At 41.2% G+C, this 21,014-nt stretch overlaps 1 protein-coding gene across 2 annotated transcripts; it reads right to left on the reverse strand.

Annotated features, from left to right (window-relative positions):
* Positions 1-1,237: 1,237 nt before the first annotated feature.
* On the reverse strand, positions 1,238-20,920 carry card11 (caspase recruitment domain family, member 11). Of its 2 annotated transcripts, none has more exons than XM_031878252.1 (25): positions 20,698-20,920; positions 15,542-15,741; positions 15,204-15,341; positions 14,576-14,752; positions 13,397-13,545; positions 13,018-13,197; positions 12,311-12,457; positions 11,180-11,305; positions 10,971-11,090; positions 10,670-10,825; positions 10,132-10,195; positions 9,843-10,030; positions 9,517-9,623; positions 9,332-9,372; positions 9,084-9,207; positions 8,788-8,989; positions 8,320-8,446; positions 7,989-8,232; positions 7,422-7,503; positions 7,034-7,129; positions 6,718-6,835; positions 5,932-6,114; positions 4,391-4,512; positions 3,608-3,723; positions 1,238-2,535 (listed from the first exon to the last, which is right to left on the reverse strand). In XM_031878252.1, exons 2-25 carry the CDS (start codon positions 15,729-15,731, stop codon positions 2,331-2,333), a joined length of 3,402 nt encoding a protein of 1,133 aa, XP_031734112.1. In that variant the 5' UTR covers positions 15,732-15,741; positions 20,698-20,920; the 3' UTR covers positions 1,238-2,330. The 2 variants fall into 2 exon arrangements, with proteins under 2 accessions (XP_031734112.1, XP_031734111.1); XM_031878251.1 differs by having other exon boundaries at positions 10,896-11,090.
* Between the last annotated feature and the right edge of the window lie 94 nt (positions 20,921-21,014).

Below are 21,014 nucleotides of genomic sequence, written 5' to 3' on the forward strand. Positions count from 1 at the left end.
GGATCTGTGACTATTTCTGTTGCCTCCGGCTGATGCGGTTAAAATCATGTTATTTGTGAACTCTTTTCATCCTGTGACATCAAACATAGGAAGGAGCCCCAACGGATACACACACACACACACACACACACACACACACACACTTATCTTCTTTCAATCAGCGTCACACATTTCACCTCCACTCACTGCTGATTTTACTCGCAGCGCAGTGCTCTCTCACGAATCTGCTTTGTATAAATTTGTATCCTGGCAGTCATTCTACTTTAAACACACACACACACACACACTCCGAGAATGAACACACCAAAGAACAAAACGTTCTCAACAGAAGGAAAATGTGTGATCAAGAACATCATTTCTAAGCACTGACAGACTTGTTTACTTCATGTATAAAACCGTATTATTTCATCATGTTTATTACTTTAGTATATTTGATTACTTTTCAATGTAATTACATTTTTCAATACAAATCGGTGAGTATCTTACAGTCAAAGTCGTATAAATATTAGCCTTGGTATTTCCCTACATGGAGAAAAACTACAGTATTGACTTAAGGAAGGCTGACATAGTGTGTTTTTGGTTTCTTACACACAGTATGCGTCTGATGTGATCATTTTTGGGAATGCTGCATTCATGCATCCACTATTCACAAATGAATAGTGGATGCATGTCTTTCCTCTCAGACGAGGAGATTATCTGGAACCCTTATGAAACAGGTTACTCTAAATCCCCTCTGACCTGTCTGTTTTTGTCAAATTGGAACGTCTGGTGGCCTTTGAAAAAAAATTCTCTGTCTAAACACAGATTTATGAGCTGTAGAAATCAATAAACATGCAGGTTTAGTGAGTTATGGATAATATTGCAAATCCAGAAGTTGTCTTTTTACATGAGTGACTCAGCAGAGTAAAGCAACACACTGATTAACGTAGTGATGGTTTGTTGATGATTTAAAATGTGATATAATGCATATTTGCATGACATACAGTGTTGGCAATCCTCAGCATTGGTGCAAAGAGTAATAAGTAAGACACGGGCTTCAATGCACAATTCATAATGTAATAAAAATAAAAGAGCAGCGCCACCAAAAACATTAGTCATTTAGCAGACGCTTTTATCCAAAGCAATTTACAATTCAGATTCTATCACACTTCCACAGGTACAGGAGCAATTTTGGGGTTAAGTGTCTTGCTCAAGGACACATCAACATGCGACTAGCAGAGCAGGAGCCAGGGATCAAACCGCCGACCCTCTGATTGAAGGACAGCCCTGCTATCCACTTAACCACAGTCGCCTGCACATGACTGGAACCTGCTACCGCTTCCAAAATTGAATACCAGGCCTCTTAAAACACACACTGACGCCAGCCAACAGCTGAAACCTCAGTTCATCTCAAGTTCATGTATAAACAACAAGGTTTCTAAAACACAGAACTGTTTTTCATCAGTTTATTTTCCAATCCTTCATTGTTTCTTGTGAAATGCTGCACAGCTTTGCCTCTTTAAGGCCTCTGGAAATGAATCAAAGGAAATCTGAGAAGAGAAATTCACTTTTTGACCGAACTGCTTACAATTTATAGACGTTCAACTGGTGACGAGGGGTCACAATGAGATATTGCTTCATAGTAAGAGGTCACCAAGGAAGAAAAAGGTGAAAATTTGCCTATGTTCACTTTTATGGAAAAAAAAAACACTGATTAGACCTTAGAAACCCTTGTGTCCATGTAAAGCTGTCTGTCACAGTTTCCTGTGTGAACTTGTAATGTGTTCTCTATAACATTACGCATTCAGTTCTATTCTACTTTATTCTATTCAAATAGCAGCGGCTTATCGGTTTATTGGTTTATGTAATATTTCTATTCCTGTAACATTTTTAGAAGAAGCACTGCGTAACAAATTTGCAACAAAAAATGTCCTAAATAAATAAATAAAAGGCTGATGTGATTTAATCCGATTTGACTTGAATCATTGCCGTGTGAAAGCCTGACGGTAGCCACAAGAGGACAGCATAATCAAAGTTAAGTCACAGCAGACTGAAATTGAAAGTACTGCTCAAAGAAGTGCACTTTGAACGCCTTCCCTTTAAATGCTCCACTGTGAAGTAAAAACATGTCCCTTTTTGATGTTTTCCATCTGTTTATTTATCTAAATCAAAGTAAACACACTCCTTTACAAAATATATATATAATGCATTTATTTTAAAATCTTTAGCAGTGCGAGTGTCCACAAGTGCATTTTTGAGTCTTAGCATAAATATGCACAAGAGCATGATGTTCAAGAGCGTTACATGGTGCTCGGCTACACGTGTCTATTTCCACGTGTGTGTCCGTGTGTCTACAGGAGGTCCTGCTCCACCCAGACCGTCTTCTTCTGCTCCTCCAGGATGCGGTCTTTGACCACCTTGATGAGGTCGTCCGTCCCTGCCCAGGCCTCGGGCTCCACGCTGGCATAGAGGCAGGGAATTCCCTCCAGCTCCTTTAATTTTGCTCGACACAACTTCATGAACTCGTCCTCCGACTCCCCGCGCAGAGGCAACTTCCTGTGTGGACAGGAAACAGGAAGGAAGCAGCGCTGCGGTGGTGAGTGTGGTACCCAAATATCAGTGATCCTGTAGACACTTTGCAACAGTGGTTAATGTACTTTGTTTTAATTCTCAGACAGGTAGACAATAATGGGTTCACATTTACTCTTTACTATTTTTAATGTTGCGGAAATGCCGACACATGCTTTTTATCACCAGCCGCTTGGATTATTGCAACTCTCTTTTTATTGGTCTAACCTAAAAAGTCTTTCGGAAAAGTACAGTTCATTCAGAACGCTGCAGGATTTTAACAAATACAAAAAGTGATCACACATTAGCCCTCTGCTCACATCACCAAACTGGCTACCTGTATCTTTTAGAATTGATCTTAAAGTTATCTTACTAATCTACAAAACTGTACATAATCACCTTCATATACCAGCGACTGCCGTTAACAAGAACGCTCCAATCTTTCACTGCCTTTCTTTTAGAAGTTCATAAAGGGTCCCACAATAAATCTTTTTTTATCTGGCATTTAATTTTGGTTAACCTAGATGGTATCGTTGTTTATGTTTTGTTGTATTGCAATCAAATTTTTGTGTTTTTGTTGTTTTGTGAGTTTTTTTTAAAACACTTTGGGCTTCATCTTAGCATGAAATAAGCTGTGCAAAATAATACATTTTTATTATTTGACGATTTAAAATCCACCAGAATAAACATCAGATTTTGTTGCCGTCTTTGCCTGGTGTTTATTATCTACACAGCAGACTGAAATGACACGGGTCATATTGTATTTTGTGAGGTGTCCAATTCTCACCTTTCGTTGACAGGAAAAAGCTCTTGTTCAGCTGTTGCTATCACTGTTCACAGCTATTTTCTGCAGGCAGCTGAATGTCACTGTGCAGTAAACCGCTTAGTTTTAAGAGAGTCAAAACAGAGACTTTTCCTTTGGCTTGTTCAATCACACATCCTGATTGGAGCCAAAATGTCATGCAAGGATTGACATATTGGCCTTTGGAAAAAGGGGCTGTGGTTTGCAGCTGTAGGTAAATGTGTGAAAGTGAGGGAGGGTTTTTTTGTTCAGGCCTACCGTAGCTTCTTCACATTCTTCTCACAGATCTTGATGTAGATGATGATCGGGTAGATTTCTCGCCGCAGAAGGTCTTTGACGCAGCTCAGCTCGGCCTCGAGCAGGCAGTGTTTGCCCTGGTGACGGGTGGAAAGAATGGGCTTTACAGATGAACGCAGATCTATACTGTGTAATGCGGACATGGTTGGACGCACAGATATGCACACAACACCTCTCGTAACACAACGAATAATCTTTTTCAGAAGACATTCTGCCTGATTGATTAAATGTAAAAGGACAAAGTGGTATCATGCACATCATACGAATTCAAGAAATTCAATTAAATCATTTTTTTCTCCAAAAAAAAGACGAAAGATGGACAATAATTGAATACATACAACAACAAACTCCAAAAAGGAAGAATGCAACATTTTGGGAAAAACGTCTTTCGTGCATAAATGAGTACATTGTTACCACTCTTAGATCTGCACAGTGAATATGAAGCAAAAGCTAGCAGTCGCTTAGCTTAGCTTAGCACAAGGGAAACTCAGGGAAGCCTGGCTTCGTCCAGCAGTATTAAAATCTACCAGCACCTCTGTAGCGAACTATTTAACACAAAAAAAATGTTTGGGACCGAACCAGTCTGTTTGCTAAGCTAACCGGCTGCTGGATCCATCTACATATTCACCTTACAGATTTAAGAGTGGTATTTCAAAATATTCAGTTAACAATAAACACACACACACACACACACACACACACACACGCGCGCGCGCACCCCCACACTAGTCAATAACAGCCTACCTTAGAAGCGACAGCCTCTATGTTTTCTCGGGTGATGCATTCAAAAGTGGTGTGTTTCTCTTTGTAGTGAATGAATGGCTCCACGTTCTGTTTCAGATGAAACACTTCTTTGGACAGGGTGTCTAAACGATGGAACAGAATAGAGTCGAATACAACCGTGTAGAAAGAACATAAATAATACATTTGAAACAGAAAATGTTCAGAAACTGTTTCGTTTGTTCATGATCGTCACAGAACATTCAATGCCGAAGGAACAGAAACTTTGAGGTTGTCTTTTTTTCTCCCTGGGGAGAATCTGCACTTAAACCAAGACGTCACGCGGCCTCTTGGCTTGCCAGATGTTCAGCTCTGTGTCCGACCCCACTGTCCTGGGAGCAGTTAGTTTGTCATGAGACTGGAGTGTGTATCCCTAAATGGGGATTTAAACTCCTCTATGTCATCGTCAACATCATCATCCTTCCATCATCCTATCTATCAACTAGGCCAGTGGTTCTCAACTGGTCTGGCTGCGGGACCCACCATCACCCCTTAATGACAAGCCGCGACCCACTACCCAAATTATATATATATATATATATATATATATTCAAGAAGTCTAGTAGCAGTAATGTATCTGTGTAGTAAACAACTGCCAAATCAAATAAAGAAAGTACACATCAATTATATTTTAACAAATATTATTCTAATTTTTCAAATGTAACTGGATGGATTATAAATAAAGCATAGAAATACATAAATAAATGTTCTTCTCATTTCAAGTAAAATAATGGCTGGATTAAAAAATAAATTTCGTAATGAAATTAATTTTAGAAAAATTATTTTCACTGAATTGATCTGCAGCTTTAAATTCAGTTCATTCAGGATGAAGTGAAAAAGCCACACTATTATATTTACTCATCTTCTAAAAAGAGAATTTAGTGTTGGAAGAATTCACCTCTATGAGTCTGTCCAGTCAGAGTCTGACTCTGGTCTTTCTGGACATTTTTCTCTTTTGGAAATCGTCCTATGATTTGACTTCCACAAGTCAATAGTCCTGCTCTGCTGTCTCTATCCTCGTCTCTCCCCCGTGTGTCACGGTGTGTGAACATCTCACTCAAGTCAGGAAACTCGTCAGAATACCCATATTTGATTGGATGAGCTGCATGACCTGATGTGATTCACAACGCATTGGTCGGTGTTTTTCCTGCACCGCTGAACAAGTGCCGTAAATGCTGGAATAATTCCGCTGCATAGCGGACCCACTTTTGGGTCGCGACCCACCAGTTGAGAATCACTGAACTAGGCCATCTTCCAGTCTGACTCCGCCCCCTCTCAGGTTACACTCCTTAACATTTACACCACACTGCAAAACAATACCTGACCTGAATCCCAATAGGAGCTTCCTTCTCTCTCCTTCTCTCTTAACTACATGTTACCCACTACCTCCTCCCTCTTTGATACACATTGAGAATCTGCCAACCAGATGGAAATATTCCTCGTGCACACATTAACGTGATGTGTTTTACAGTGAGCGTTACTTTCCCCCCCCATCATACACTGACCTGGTTTGCAGATATCAAAGTCCATGGCTGCCCCCATGTTGAGTATTTTCTGGATAAGGGTTTTGGCTAGAGCAGTGGGAGTGAATAGGACCGGCCTTCTCCTCTGGGTTCGCTGGACTGTGACGGTACTGTAGGGAATCAGGCTCAAGCTCCTGCTCAGCTCATTGTCTGGGTCAGCAGTGTCTGTTTACAGCACACACACACACACACATGAAAAGAGTTACACATAATGATACACACAAGATGGGCTGAAGGTCCACATGGTTTTGTTATATTCATATATTTCAACAGTGCACATGCTTCAGCGCTTCCACTTGAATGCAAGTTTTAACTCTTTTTTTTACCACTTGTACATCGCTGACAATTCAACTGCTTTCACCACTTAGACGTCGACTGACATTTTAACTGCTCTTATCTTCCTCTTCAACTGACATTTCGACTTTCAATGCTTATAACTCAACTAACCCGTAACACCCTTTCAGCTGTCAGCGGTTTTGAACAATAAAAACAAGTTTATACAAAAACTTTCACTTCAATTGACACTTTCTGCTTTATTTATTATCAATCCATTTCAACTCGTTTCAGTGTTTGTATTTCTTGTTGCCACTTTACAATAAAGCGTTTCAGCATTTCACTATTTACAAATGTGGATTTTCATATTATATATATATATATATAAATATTATATATATTTCTTTCATTTTTCAGAATATGTTGCCCCTTTCCAGAGGTTTCCTGTGGTTGCTCATGGTGAGTTTTGTTCCTCCTGCATCACTTTGTACTCGCCTTCTGGTCTCAGCCCTTCAAAACCTTGCCTGGGTAGTGTTGTGCTGCCTGAATTGATGATCCTAACACGCTCGTTGCTGTTCATCCGCTTGTACTTGATATCCACCCTGCTGACAAACTACAAATCAAAACAGACAGTGAGAAAGTATTAATGGAGGCAGTACTGAGCTCATGATTTTGTCAGTAATGCTGCACATTGTCATTTAATAAAAAACAAGTTTGTGAGATTACTTTCATGTTAGTTGTAGGTGCACCATTGCACTGAGGGGACTAAAGTCTTGTTCTACAGCAGGATGTTTAGTTTCCACTTCATTACCTGTAGTATCTGAGTGAGGAAGATGCTGGCTCTGGACATGCGTGGGCTGGCTTTAGGATCAGGAGACGAGCCGGCTTCTTCTGGCTGTAAAGTGTTCTGCACAGGCACGTACACGCGTTTATAGATCAGAGAATTGTTTTTCTGAAGCATTGCACAATCCTGACTTATGTGGTGAGAGAAAACATTGTGAGTAAGTTATAATAAAAAAGGGGATCGTGACAAATAGACTAAGAGCGACAAGCGACCGTGAACAATGTGCCTCCAGATGTCGCAGAGGAGTTGCTCAAGCAGCTTTGCTTTAGTCAAATGTGAATGTATTAATGTCACATTTTCAAATATATGTGTGTGATTTTTTTTTTTTTTAAATTTAGTCCAGGATGTTTCTTACCCTATTGCGGTTGATCTCATTCTCTTCTTTCCCCCCTCGAGTTACTAACTTTTGGATCTTTACCAGGAGCAGCTGCTGGGCCCTAAATTCACACACATTCACACACATTTAAACATAAACACAAGATTGTCAAACTCTAATTTCTGACACAATTGGAAAAAGTTCATACGACATGTGAAGCTGTCCTCCTACAAGCTGCTTCCGTTGCTTCTTGGTGCCAACAACAGATTGTGGGACTCAAGTGTGAAAATGAAATGTGTGTGTGTGTCTGGATATTGCTGCTGCGTTGGGGAGATCAGTGAAACTTTACATTGTGAAAGCAGATGTAGACGCCTAAAGACCCCTTGCTCAACTTTGCATGGTTGCTCAACTGTTACTGCACTTTTGTATCACGCTCAGGAACAGATGCACGATACTCAGTTACTTCATTGAAGTTGTCTTTTACACCACACTGGTTTGCGACATGTCCTTTTTAAATGTACAGGCTTCATATACGAGAAAAAAAGGTTTAATCCAACCCTCACTCTTAATGTCAAAGTCTTTTTAGTTTCAACAACTTCTTTATACCGTGAGTTGCTGGGTATGGTGCCACGGTCGGCCAGGTCGAAGCCGCTGTAGGAGTCAACGCGTGCGCACAGCCACTCGCCGCGGCCCTGGTGCCTGGTGTCCAGCACGTGCACCACCTCATCGCAGTGCACGCTCAGAGAGCAGCAGTCTGATTGGCCGGAGATGTTGAGGTTGACCCGTATGTAGAAGGAGTCGCCAGAAACCAGCGGGCCTTCCGCCAGGTCCCTCTGAAGGCGGCGGTAACCTAGAGCGCACACGTATGTGTTTACATACACAGTATATGAGTATTACACGAACACATTCGTACGAGCCCAACACAAACAACACTTACAGTCAAAGTTGGCTCGGTAGTGCAGCTTGACTGGTCCAGAGCAGTGCTGCAGCGTCCAATAGGCTTCTTCCTGAGTGCTGGTATCCAATGAAATGCTTTGGTTCTCCTCACGTACGCATCCCTCAAGCTGGTCAGCAAATCACAACATAAGACAAATTAATGACAAATTAAAGTATTCATATTTTTGGTGTTTTATACCAAATTTTGGCACTTCAGCAAATTAGTCCCTCAATTATAGATAATGATCATTAGATTAGGGAACTCAAAAAAACAGCAGGCATATGAAAATCTAAAAAATAAAGAGCTGTTAAAATGGTAAAAATATAAAATCTTGTGACACTTTCTTCTGGTCATGTTCATGTACGTTTGTCACATGTCTGGGTTCTTGCTTGTTCTTTTCCATTTCTGCAGACAATTCGACATAAATTGATTTTACAGCCCCGTGCAAACCTGGACCAGACTACGTACCAATAGGATGTGGTGGCCCTCTCGAAGCCCCGCCTTCTCAGCGATGGAGCCCGGCTGGACCGCTGAGATGAAAATCCCGCTGTGGTTGCCGCCAACCAGAGTGATGTCCCTCAGCAGGTTGTCGCCTAGCAACGACAGCTCCTGCACCGGCTTTAGTGAAGCGCTGATCCTGGAGAAGGAGGACAGAGACGGGCGGAATGGCCTGCACACAGAAGAAGAAGAAGAAGGTGTGTATAAGTGAGCTTGACTTGCAATGATTCTTGTGCATGCGAGTGCAGTGGTTATCTGTACTGTACCGCTCCATAGAGAGTTTCCTTAAGATGTTGTTGACCTGCTCCAGGTCGTAAGTGTCCATCCCTTCTGACTGATGGGACGAGGAAGACGAGTGGACAGAAGGTGGACCACGCCGTACTTCGTCCTCTAAGGATGGGACGGGCAGACAGAAGAGAGAGACATTTTTTTTTAAACTGTAGACAGACGATGAACATGGTCAGTCAGGTCAGAAACGTATTTGTGATGTGCAGAGTGTAAAAGTGCACTTTACCAAACTCCATTTCCATGTTGTCACTATCGAAGCCCGAGAGGCTGGAAGAGAACATTCACACCAGGAAGTTAAACACAAACCAGCCCGGGATTATAAAAATGGATGAAACTAGTGTTGCACATAACAATCTATTACGTAGACGAGATTAACTGCCGCGTCTAGTCTGGTTTGGGGGCTGTGACTACCTGCGGGGGTGGAAGTCGTCCTCCTTTTCCCTCTCTCTGCGGTAAAGCGACGCTTTCTCTGGAGGCTCAGGCAGCGTGGACAGGATGCTGTCGTTACGGTAACGCAGCTTGAGAAATTTCACAAGTGAACAAAGCAGAAGTTCCAAATACAGACTCGTAAACTCAACTATGTACTCAAGTTATCGATGTGTTAGGACCTGAGAAAGTTCTGTTGAATCCATTTGGCTTTTATGGATAAAATCTATCAGATATTCATTTTCACCAAACACGATACTGCATCATTTCTTTGAACTGTATATAACTAGAGCAATGGTTTAAAAGCTCACCATATTAGCCCTGTTGGACTGGTCCGCCATGTTTAAGGGGAGTTGGGAGGGAGACGGCGAGGAAGAGAGGGGGGGAGCTGAGAAGGGGAGATACGTGGGGGACATCAGGATGCTGGGGGAGGGAGGGAGGGAGATGCTGTTGATGTGCGAGTTTCTCGTCTGGATTTCCAGTAAATCTCCGCCGTTGACTGACAAGAGTTGGAGACAAATGTGGATAAGCTTGCACAAAAGAATTGTCACCGTCACGGTGGAATATAACGTATGAATGAACTATATGATGGTGTGTTACCAGCAGATTGAGCGGACTCGAAGTTCACATCTTTGGGTAAACAGACTGGAGACTTAACTCTGATCTAAAATACAAAACATTAAAGTTACTGTTACAAACATCTCACTTAAAGCTTTCTAGTATATTGTATCTGTATACCAGCAGCAGAAGTTTCCTTTTTAATTCCATTTAATTTGTATTTCAGCTCCATGTATATAAAATCAAATATTAGATTGGTCATTTCACACAAATTAAATCTACTTTTAAAGAAAAGTAGATAAGTTTTTGCAGAAAAACATCACTTGGTAAAATGTCAAAAGACTTAACAATATGGGAGATGTAGGGTAACTCTATGATTAATTGGCTGTTCCTGCTCATACATGTGATCAATCATATGATCTCTTACTCTTAAACTTTGTAAGAGAGAGTACGTGGCTTAATGTGTGGTATGGTGGTAAGTAAGACCTTTTTTACTCCTAAGTTGGTTCTTGAGTATAATTCCTTTGCCATAATGTCTAATAAGTAAGTACGTAGATGTGAGTATGGGACAGTAGCTGACCACTGCTTTGAGGTTGGGTCTGCGTTTGAGACGTGGCTCCTCAGATATGAACTTCTCCCCCGGCGACTCATCGCTGAACCATTCTGATTGGTCCTGGATGGGTTTATAGTCACCCGCTTGAGAGATGATTGTCGGAGGCAGGTCCCTTGGCAGACTCTGCAAAAACAAGAGAGAAAATTTATCATGCATGTTAACCGTGTAAACTCATTTTTCGACTAAGTCCAACCTGGTCCAAAACAGTGTCCTTAGACAGCCGTCGTAGTCGACACTCCAAGGTGACCAGCTTGGCTTCTTTGCGCACCATCTCGATGTGGAGTTCATCGCTCTTCTCCTCCAGCTCTCTGATCTGCTTGCGATATTTGTCTTTGTCAATGAGACTCTGGGAGAACTGGTGCTGGGCCTCGTCTCTGGAACGAAAAGCCTGCAGCAGTGGGGGAGTGGAAGTAAGCAACACGACGACAACAACAACAACTAAACAATCGTACTTGATCTGTGTCTGTGTGTTTTCACCTGGTCCCTCTCCTTCTCCACCTCCTCTAGCTGTACTGTGATGGTGTCCATGCGGTTGCGATACATCTCACAGTCCTTTTGCAGCGTGGAGGACTTCAGCTCCAGATCCTCCTTCTCCTCTAGGTACTACACACACACACACACGCCACAAGCAAGGTTATTATAGTTTATTAGACAAAGGTAAGTACAGGAAGAGAAACAGAGAGGGAGAAAGAAGAAAGACCAGATTACGTAAAGAAAGAGGCCTGAGATGGGGGTTTTGCACAGGGTGTGTTTCACAGATGGCCTCGTGGGCATTAGGCTCTCTGGTCATGTGTTAGTGTTTCTAGGGTGTGTTTCTTGCTAACCGCTGTTTGTTCCCAGCTCCCAACTCTGCCTCACATTTACACATTCTGAAACAATTATACACTCGAACAAAGGTTCAAACAAGCAACCAAGATCACTTCCACGTAGCGTTCCTCTGATGGTAAGCAAGTAAAAAGTACTTGTTCTGCAGTGAAATGTCGCCTGTGACTAATGTGTTATTACATATGATATTATTAATACTGATCAACAATGTGAAAACAGCATTTTTGCTGTTGTAGCTGGTTGCGGTGACGATGGTGTCAACTACTCAGTTAGGTAGTTTAGTCTACTGGTTCCCATACAGGCAACTTCACTAATCAGTTACCAGTTGGTTGTGAGATGATTAATGGTAAAAAAAAAATTGTTAAAACGTTTATTTTTATTCTTTTTATTCTTTTGGTCTCTCATGTTTGATTTTGTTTTGACATTTTGAATAGCTGTTGTTATTTAAAGATAAGAGGGAAAAAAAGAGATTTAGAGGGGAAGACGGTCTGAGACAACGGGCTCCAACTGGTTCTGCACGCGTACGTTTCCGCATGTCAAAGTGGTTTGACAGATTTCATATCAATGCAATGTATTTATAGAGTTTATCGTTATGTTTTCTTCTGCTAAATCTTAATCTGAAAAGCAACTACAGAGATCAGATAAATGGAGTAAAATGTACAATAAGTCTGTCTAAAATGTGTTAAAGTAGGAGTATAAAGTTGCACAAAATGGAAATACTAAAGTAAAGTACAAGTTTGTACTTGTTTGGGTAAATGTACTGTTTGCTTGTCCGTTTGTTACCTTATCTCGTAGCTCCTCTGCCTGTCGGACTTCTTCGTGGAGGTTGTAGAGGCGGTTCACCAGATCCTGTCTGTCTTCTAGTGCTTCCTGCCTGTCATGTTCCAAAATGTCAAGGATGGCCTTGTCTGATGCAGGTAGTGGACCAGGCTGTGTATTTAGAAACACACACATTGTTGGGTATGCATCGAACACAGTGGAGTATTTAGCAGCTAAAGGGAAAAGATATTTTGTGGGATGGTGGAGACCAAAAACAGAGCTAAAAGGAGAGTTAATCCTTTGCTAACAAAAAACGCGTCCCCAAATGAATGCTAATATCGCTGAATTTAAAATAATTGGCGATTGTTTGCTAACACGTTAGCATATCAACATGTGTGCAGTTTGTTGCAGTGCCCCTAAGTGGCCCAAAACATGTATTCATGCAGGTTTAAGTTGTGAGAGAACTGAAACATAGTTCCAAGTAGCTACGTGCTGTATGTTGTTTGGCAAGAATTCATTGTACAACGTCATTTGTCAGACTTGTTCCTGCAAATCTTCATGAAATAAAGTCTGAAGCATGAGAGGAGGTGCTCTGCTATTTGTGGAACATGTCGCTGAGATCTCAGTGTCTGAAACTGAGAACTGATTGCCCTGTAGCGTCCATTTTGTCGGGTGGCTTGTTACTTGCCCACTGGACGACTTCTTCTATTGCTTGTCAATATCGTGTATACCTGCATGATGGACTGTAGGTCCTGTAGTTTGATCTTGAGCATTTCATTCTCTCTTTCCAGCTCAAAGATCTGCTCTCTCCTCGGCCGGTTCTCGATGTCGTTCTTCAGCTTGAGACTCTGCCTCCTCTCCATTTTGCACTCTTCCTCCAACTTGTTCAGCCTGTGCTTGTGCTGATCAACCTACACGGAACATGCAGTGAGGATGCGGAGTGAATAGTGAGCTATAGATGCTAGCATGGAGGAAAGAGTGAGCCGTTCACAACCACATTTATATGTCACACGCATTCTTTTTGTTTCAGCATTAAGTATTATTTCTGACACTTTTGCAAATGCACAATGTATTGACAATGTTTTCATGCATTCAGGTGTCCATCAGTACCTCTAGCTGCAGGTCTCGGCTCCTCATCACAGCCATGTTCTTCTCCTCACTCAGCGAGGCGTACCTCATGGCCAGTTTGTAGTTTTCATCCTTCACTCGCAGCAGCTCGTCACTGTAGGTGTTCCTCTCTTCTTTCAACTTGTTGTACCCTGGAGAACCAAGTGTAGCCGTTCATACAATACATGAGTGTGTTGTCCCGGACTATTGGGTGGTAACAATGCTGTCATGTTTTAGCAATCATTGCAAACTGTATAAAAACAATACGCTGAGGTGAATGTAGATATCTCAAAAAGAGTTAAATTTAAATAAACAAATGAATACATTGTGAGATAAATAATCATATGATTAAGCAAGCTTAACAACTGCGACTGAATTTAGCCAGCTAGCTTCTGTTAGCTAGAGCAACAATGTCAAAGTAATTCTGCACAAACTAAATAAACACATACACAGTAACCTAACCTTCTTTAGCTTTAAAGCCTTCGCTTAACAAGGCTCCTCATTCTACCTCGCTAACCTTGCTAAGCACTGTTAGCAGGGTTAGCTAGCTCCTGCTGACTTGAGCTAACCCAGAAAAAATACACTTTCTGCATTTTGGATCTTTATTTCAAGCCTTCAGTAAGTTAATAAACGGTTGCACATCAGCTATTTCGAATGATTTTTTCTGATATACGGAACAAAATTCATCATGAATTGTTGAATTAGACAAATACAGACATTTAGAAAAAGAAAGGCGATAACATAAAATTCCAAGTTTCAGGAGGGAGGGGTGTGTTTTTGGTTATTGGGTAAGATAGATGCCATTCAGACTGCCTCTTTGTCATCTAGGCCTACACCAAAAGCCTGTTAGAAACGCATTTTGACCTGGCCTGAGTTATTTTTAGCATTTGTGAAACGTGCTTGTTGTTCCAACTGCAGGTTTCAACTTAACAGGACATGATGACACATGCGACAGTGTCCTAGTTTCATGAATAGACTTTGGTAGACAATGTGATTGGCAACTTAGCCTGAATAAAACCCAACTGTGGTGCACCAAGCAGGGTAAACCAATCATGTGTGGTGGGGTAGGAGTTTCAGTATAAATGGTGGTAGGTTTTTGGTTTGGATGTAATGCTCACCATTTAGGACATTAAGACATGCACGACATGATGGGAACATATCTAAAATAACATGTGTTTTTACTCTGTTGAAAGGCCTGAAGCTCCTGATTGGCCAGCCGTAGCTTCTTCTGCTCGTCCTCCAGGGTGCAGTTCTTCCTGCTCAGCTCAGCCGTCTGCAGGGTCTTGACTTTGGACTGCTGCTGCAGCTTCATCACTTCGTTCATCAGGAACTGGGTCACCCCCTCGTGACCCTCTTCCACTGCAATGAGGAAATAGACGGCAGGTAGAAAGGAGAAGGACAAATACACATGATTGAGTATAATATATCTCATAAATAAAACTTCATCTACTCGACATACAAATGTAACAGGACTGCACAATAAACTGATTTGCATAAATGTCAAATTCTACTGTAAACCAGCAGAACAAGATCTATGTCTCATTGATATGTCTGTTCCTCCCTGAACAGAGCTACAAAAACAACTCTGCATCTGGCAGTTAAATGTGTTTGTTTTCCCATGGCTATACCTTTTCATAAAAAGAAAAAAAAAGAAAAAAGGTTTCCTATAATAATCAGATCTTTCTTTCACTTTTTGGCACTTAGTTTGAGGCAAACAGCTTTACAGTACACTGGTTGCTTCAGTTCAGAAGTACATTGTCAATCAGAGCCCATGCATGTGGGTGTGTCTGCACCCAAAGATGCGTCTCACCTACGATGGTGGAGAAGCGTCGTGTGGGATCCTTCCCTGTGACCAGCTTGTACAGCTCAGGGTAGTAAAACTCCAGACTTTCCAAAAATGCCACATACCCCCGCTCTCCTTTAGTGTGGAGGATGTCAAGTAGACGGCCTGAGGGATCGATTGACATACTTTAAGTTCAACACGCAGAAACACAAAAGTACCTACTTTCATTGCACACAGGTTCAGAGGATGAGAAAACTATCGGGCAAAAGACAACACGACTAATACATAAGAAAAAATACAATATACAATCATAGAAATGCTACGATGAAGACCAAAGCACACAAACATGCACCCCCTCTACCTACTTGTACGGTTTGCTTTGGAGACCAGCAGCATGGAGTTGAGGATCTCATCCTCATCCTGCTCATCCAGGACTTTGCACTGGCGGAGGTAGGGGGTCAGCTTTGACGGAAAGATGCTGCGACACAGTTCGTAACGTTTGCACTCCACCCTCTCCCACAGCGCCTCCACGTCATCACATGTCCCGTTTTCCATCTCTTACACCCTGAAAAGTGGTAAAACTTTCTTTTGTCATTTTATTCATATTTATTCGTATTGATAAGTGTTGGTGGAGAAATTGCCACCTTGTTGTCTTGACTAATTTCTCCTGTATCATATTCACACGTTGGCACAAAGTGGTGAATGAAAAGAGAGCAGGAACAAAGACGTGACTTCTTTTGGGTTTTGAGGCGCAACAAGCTAAGACACAATGTCTTAGTTTACCTGTGGTTAGTTGTCTGAAAGACTTTAGGGAGATAAACCGAATCAGAAAAATGGGCCCGATACACAATCTGCAACAAGCTAACATCGACTAGCATTAGCATTATCTTTAACTGACCTCTTGTAATACGATCACCGATAATTATCTGCAGAAGCATGCGACTCTCTATGAGGAATAACGGCACAGACCCAAAGTGAGGCTTTGCTCAGTTGGGCCCACACATTCTGCACTTCATCCGTTTCCCTTATAAACAACATCAACTTTAATCCACTGACGTCTTTCCATTTACCTCTCCTTTTTGTACTTTTCCAGAGACACATTTCGACTCTCTTTACCTTCCTCTCACTCCCACTTGATTTCCTCTCTCTTATCATTTCACACACAAAACACACAAACGCTGTCCGTGCATCTCAGGGATTTGCATGCCGTCCGACCTAGTGGGTTTTTCTCCAACAATCCTGCTTTGTGACTTGTCGCCTACAGTTAGGCAAATCTCTGCTGCTATCTGATGCCACTACTCATGTAAACACACACACAATCACCAACACCTTTGCATACAGCTGTCATCTGAACCCTGCATGGGAAAGTGTGTGCTTGTGCCTTCATTGCCTTCTGCAGACCCCATACGCTTGCAGACGCATGCTGGTTACGCTGCATGGAACGGATGAATCAGCAACGTCGGCTTCACACGTTTCAACAGAACTGCATTTTCAGGCAAATTCAGCTCATTTCAGTGACTTTCTCTATATTATTTATTTATTTATTTATTTATTATTTATACATTTTCAAATATTTAGACCCTCAGATGGTCAATGAACAACATTAATGATAAGCTGCTTTTTCAAATGCAGTCTGAGGCAGACAGAAATATCACACCCTCACTTGAAGCTATTATTTCTCTCTACAGTGTGTGTATATATACTGCCACAGTCACTGCAGATGAAACCACAAGCACTCACACCAACACACACCCATGCACTCATGCAGAAGTACATTGCAGACACACGTTGAACACACACACACACACTGTTCAGTAACCGCATACATGTTTCCTCTTCTCTCTTCTTATTTTGGAGATCATTACCGAGAAAGCTAATCCTTGCTTCCTCCTTTTTAGACCAGATGTGAGTCGTAGCTCTCTTCCTCTCCGCTTTAGTCCTCTCAGTCCACCAGCGTTCTTTATAGTATTGTGGTCAGGGGAGTTGAATGGCTTTTTAGAGAAGTGTACGTGCACTGTGTGTGTGTGTGTGTGTGTGTGTCCTCGCACTAAACCTTGCATTTTCCCTTTTCTTTTTTTTTCAGCAACTGCAGACTTAAAAGAGGCAGACACACACACAACGACGCAATGTGTTGCATCAGAGAGCAGCGTGGTTGTTTCCATCGTTTTCTAACACTCAGTATTTGAAGTGTTTACCACCTTGCCCTGCTCTGCCTTTATGTCTCTTATACATCACAACAACCAACTGATGACATTAGCACTCTGAATATCAGCTACCCTGCAATGCAAATGGAAAATCATCACGCTCAATGTGAAATACTCGGTGTTGTAGACCACCGTTTTGTCAATAACGGACGTACAGTAGCCTACCAACATTATTCAAACAAACTATACTTTAATTTCATATATCATGAGAGCACATAATGTACAGTATGATGTCATTTAAGTTAGACTGAAAATGCATCATTATTGCTAAAGTCCAACTGAGACAGACATATAATTTGCAATGTACTCTAAAGCACAGCTGTGCCATTTAAATTGAAACTGAAGGTGAAATATGTTTGCCTACATCAAACAGTATGCAGATATATAAGAAGCTGGAAATTAAATTTGCTGTAATGCTCCTCTCTCTTAGTCGCAATACTATTATTATTACCGATACCATTGCTGCTTTAATTATCATCACTATTCTACTGTGTCCACTGCTGCTGCTATTAGTAGTAGTTGTAATTTCCCATCAATATTCTGCTCACTACTCTCATTATATGAATAATTTAAGTCCTATGCATTGACTGTGTTGTAACTCTGTTATGTTGTTCATTCTGTACACATTCTGTCCATCCTGTAGAGGGATCCCTCCTCTGTTGCTCTCCCAAAGGTTTCTTCCTCTTCTTTCTCCCCGTTAAAGGGTCCCAGGACAGAGGATGACGTATGTGTACAGATTGTAAAGCCTTCTGAGGCTAATTTGCAATTTGTGCTTTTGGGCAATACAAAAGGAATTGAATTGAATTCAAACAACTTGCAGCAGTTTTGAGAGTATAATGGAATATATAGAAGTGCTCATTTTAGTGCATATCAGTTTGTTTGGGACCACACTCTGGATTTACAAAAATCCAAATTAAATCTGTGCATTTTAACGTTTAATGAATGAGAGTCAATGGCTGCTGAGGTTAACCCTTTGAAAGATAAAGCCAAAAAGAAAAAAACAAGCCACAAAACAAGCCAAAGATAGTGCCACTGTTATATTTGTGAGAGCTCTAGAGTGTGACCTATCTGTATGCTGATCCCGGCACAACTGTATTAAAAGTGTTTATTCTAAAGAGCGAGTACAAATAACTTGTTATTTTTTTACGTTTGTAGTTTTTATATCTTTCCTAATGTTTTCACAAAGTAGTAGCGTAACTTATTTACATTAATACATTTCTTTCTAAAAAGATTGCAGGTTTCTTGCATCCTTTCTGCATCTCCAATAACTGACATTAAAGTGTTCATGTAATCAATTCTCTTCTGCAATGTATCGTTCTCATGCACCACAGTCCCTGCATGTTATTACTGATATTCATATACAATTATTTATTTGCTTTTAATTTCCTATTATATATTTTGATTGTCTTTCATGCTTTTGCTGCTACAATAACTTAGCAGCCTTAAAACAAGTCAATACTGTTGCGTCGTTGGTTCAGTGTTTGTAGAAGAGGCATTACAGTAGATTTAACGGTTTGCTTCTTTCTGTTGATGATGAATGAGCAGCCATGTTGTTAATGCTTTAGTGGGAATGCAAATCGATTTCCACTGACTTTCCATTATGCTGATACAATTTTCTTTACATAATCTAAATGTCTTATTACACCGTTAGACACATTTTCTTGCGACGACTCGATTAATATAATAAATAAATGGCAGCCCACTGCTCCCTATATACAGGGATGGGTCAAATGCAGAGACACATTTCCCCCTTAAAGGGATCAATATAGCATCATAAATTAAATTAAAAATTTAATTAAAATTAAATTAAAAAATATGATGATGTCACTTTAAGTAGAAGCTCAAATGATCCGCGAGGAGTCACTATTGCACATTTATCAGTAATGCCCACTTTGTTTTCTTTAAACTGCCAAACCTGCATGAACTTGTTTGAGACAGTGAGCAACATTGTCGCCCAGATTGAGTAAACTCTCTGCCAACGACAGGTATTCATTTCCACACGCAGACACAAACTGAAGGAAGTAAATGTCTCACTGATCCACTGTCAAGTGAGTTAAGATTATTGTGCAATCCAGTCCAACGTCAAAGAGGGTACCAAATTCACTGAACATGAAGAATGTTTTTCGTTCCACTGTTGATGATGTTGTAAACGTCTGCAGCACATACATGATCATGTTGTTCAGGGTGGGAACTGGTGCTTTGAGCTCTCTAAGTCCATGTGAGTGAAACATGGCTCAATGCTCCTATAGAATGTCGCATGGTTTACTGTTAGTGCACGAGACTTGGGATTGGCTGACCAGCTGGCTGATAGGCAGATATGATTGGTTCAGGTGTACACACCATCATAAAGGCTCCATTGTCCGGCTAAATAGCTGGCGCTTATAAGAATTTGATATGTGGGTTCTGTTCGTGCAGAGAGGCGGAAGAGAGACCGAGATCCAGTTCTTCTAAAGGCAGACGTATGCAGTTGTATACATTCTTTAAAACAAGGACACAGCTTACTTTAAAATAGGTATTAATATGTGATGTGTTCATGTTCCAGTTAGGTCATTGTTTAGAAGTTAACTAAATGATATCTTCCTGTGAAGCGCTTTCTGCTAAATAATGTGACGTTTGAAAGGTTAATACACGTTGGTGTAAAAGTTTTTTCTGGTGCACAATTCTAAAGGGGAGGAGATCTTTCGAAAACATATTACTAGCCATTCATAATTAAACATATTTCAGCAAAACAGAGACATTTAAAAAGTTTTAGATCAATGCAAGCCCAATGAATGCAGTCCCATCAGTGTGAATGCATGGCCCATAACCTGTGTCCCTCTGCATCTCCCTCACTAGATCCCATTGTCTTCTGCATCTGCTATTGGAATCCCAAATAGTTTGATGATGGCAGATAATGGCCCGATGATGACAGAACTTCAGCTATTGTGTTACCGAACTAATAAACGCCTTCATTTACGAGCCAAAAACATGTCAGTGAATGCCTCAATTACGTCCTAATTCATAGTTTGCATCGATAAGTTATTTGGGCATCTGCTCAGGGACAAACTTAAGAGTTATTAAAAGTTCTCCTGAAAGTCAAAGTGAGTTGACGTGGATGACACACGCACGGTGACAAGCTGTCACCGCTGCGGTGACACGGGATGTAGCGAATATCACTTCTCAGCTTCTCGGGTTTTCCGTTCAAACCAGCTCACGTTTACGAGCCTGCTCGGCCACTTTTCTAATTCATTTCCTTATTTATGAACCGATCAACACGTCACTTACATGCGTAAAAAATAAGAGCGTTATATTATATGTATTAGAGGTGTTTTGCCTACCTGAGATGCGGCGGAGAGTTGTCCAAAGAGTTGAAGGGAAGTCAAACTTGGCCGAGGTGTGGTAGCCTGTTTTGTTTTTGTTGTTTCCTTGTTTGTTTTAAAACGGTTGGTTAACCATGAATCCCAGAGGCTCAGGTTGTCTCCATTTATTCAAAAGAGAGGGGACGTTTAGAGCACATCAGGAGGAGCGCATGGGACCTGTGGCACCGACCCACTGTGTGGCAGAAAGATAGACACAGAGAATAAGAGAGAGAGAGAGAGAGAGAGAGAGAGAGAGAGAGAGAGCGGAGGTGGGCGGTGTGAGCTCGCATGGAAAT

The sequence above is a fragment of the Anarrhichthys ocellatus genome, unplaced genomic scaffold (genome assembly GCF_004355925.1).
Source record: "Anarrhichthys ocellatus isolate YVR2014 unplaced genomic scaffold, GSC_Weel_1.0 scaffold170, whole genome shotgun sequence".
NCBI classification, from domain to species: domain Eukaryota; kingdom Metazoa; phylum Chordata; class Actinopteri; order Perciformes; family Anarhichadidae; genus Anarrhichthys; species Anarrhichthys ocellatus.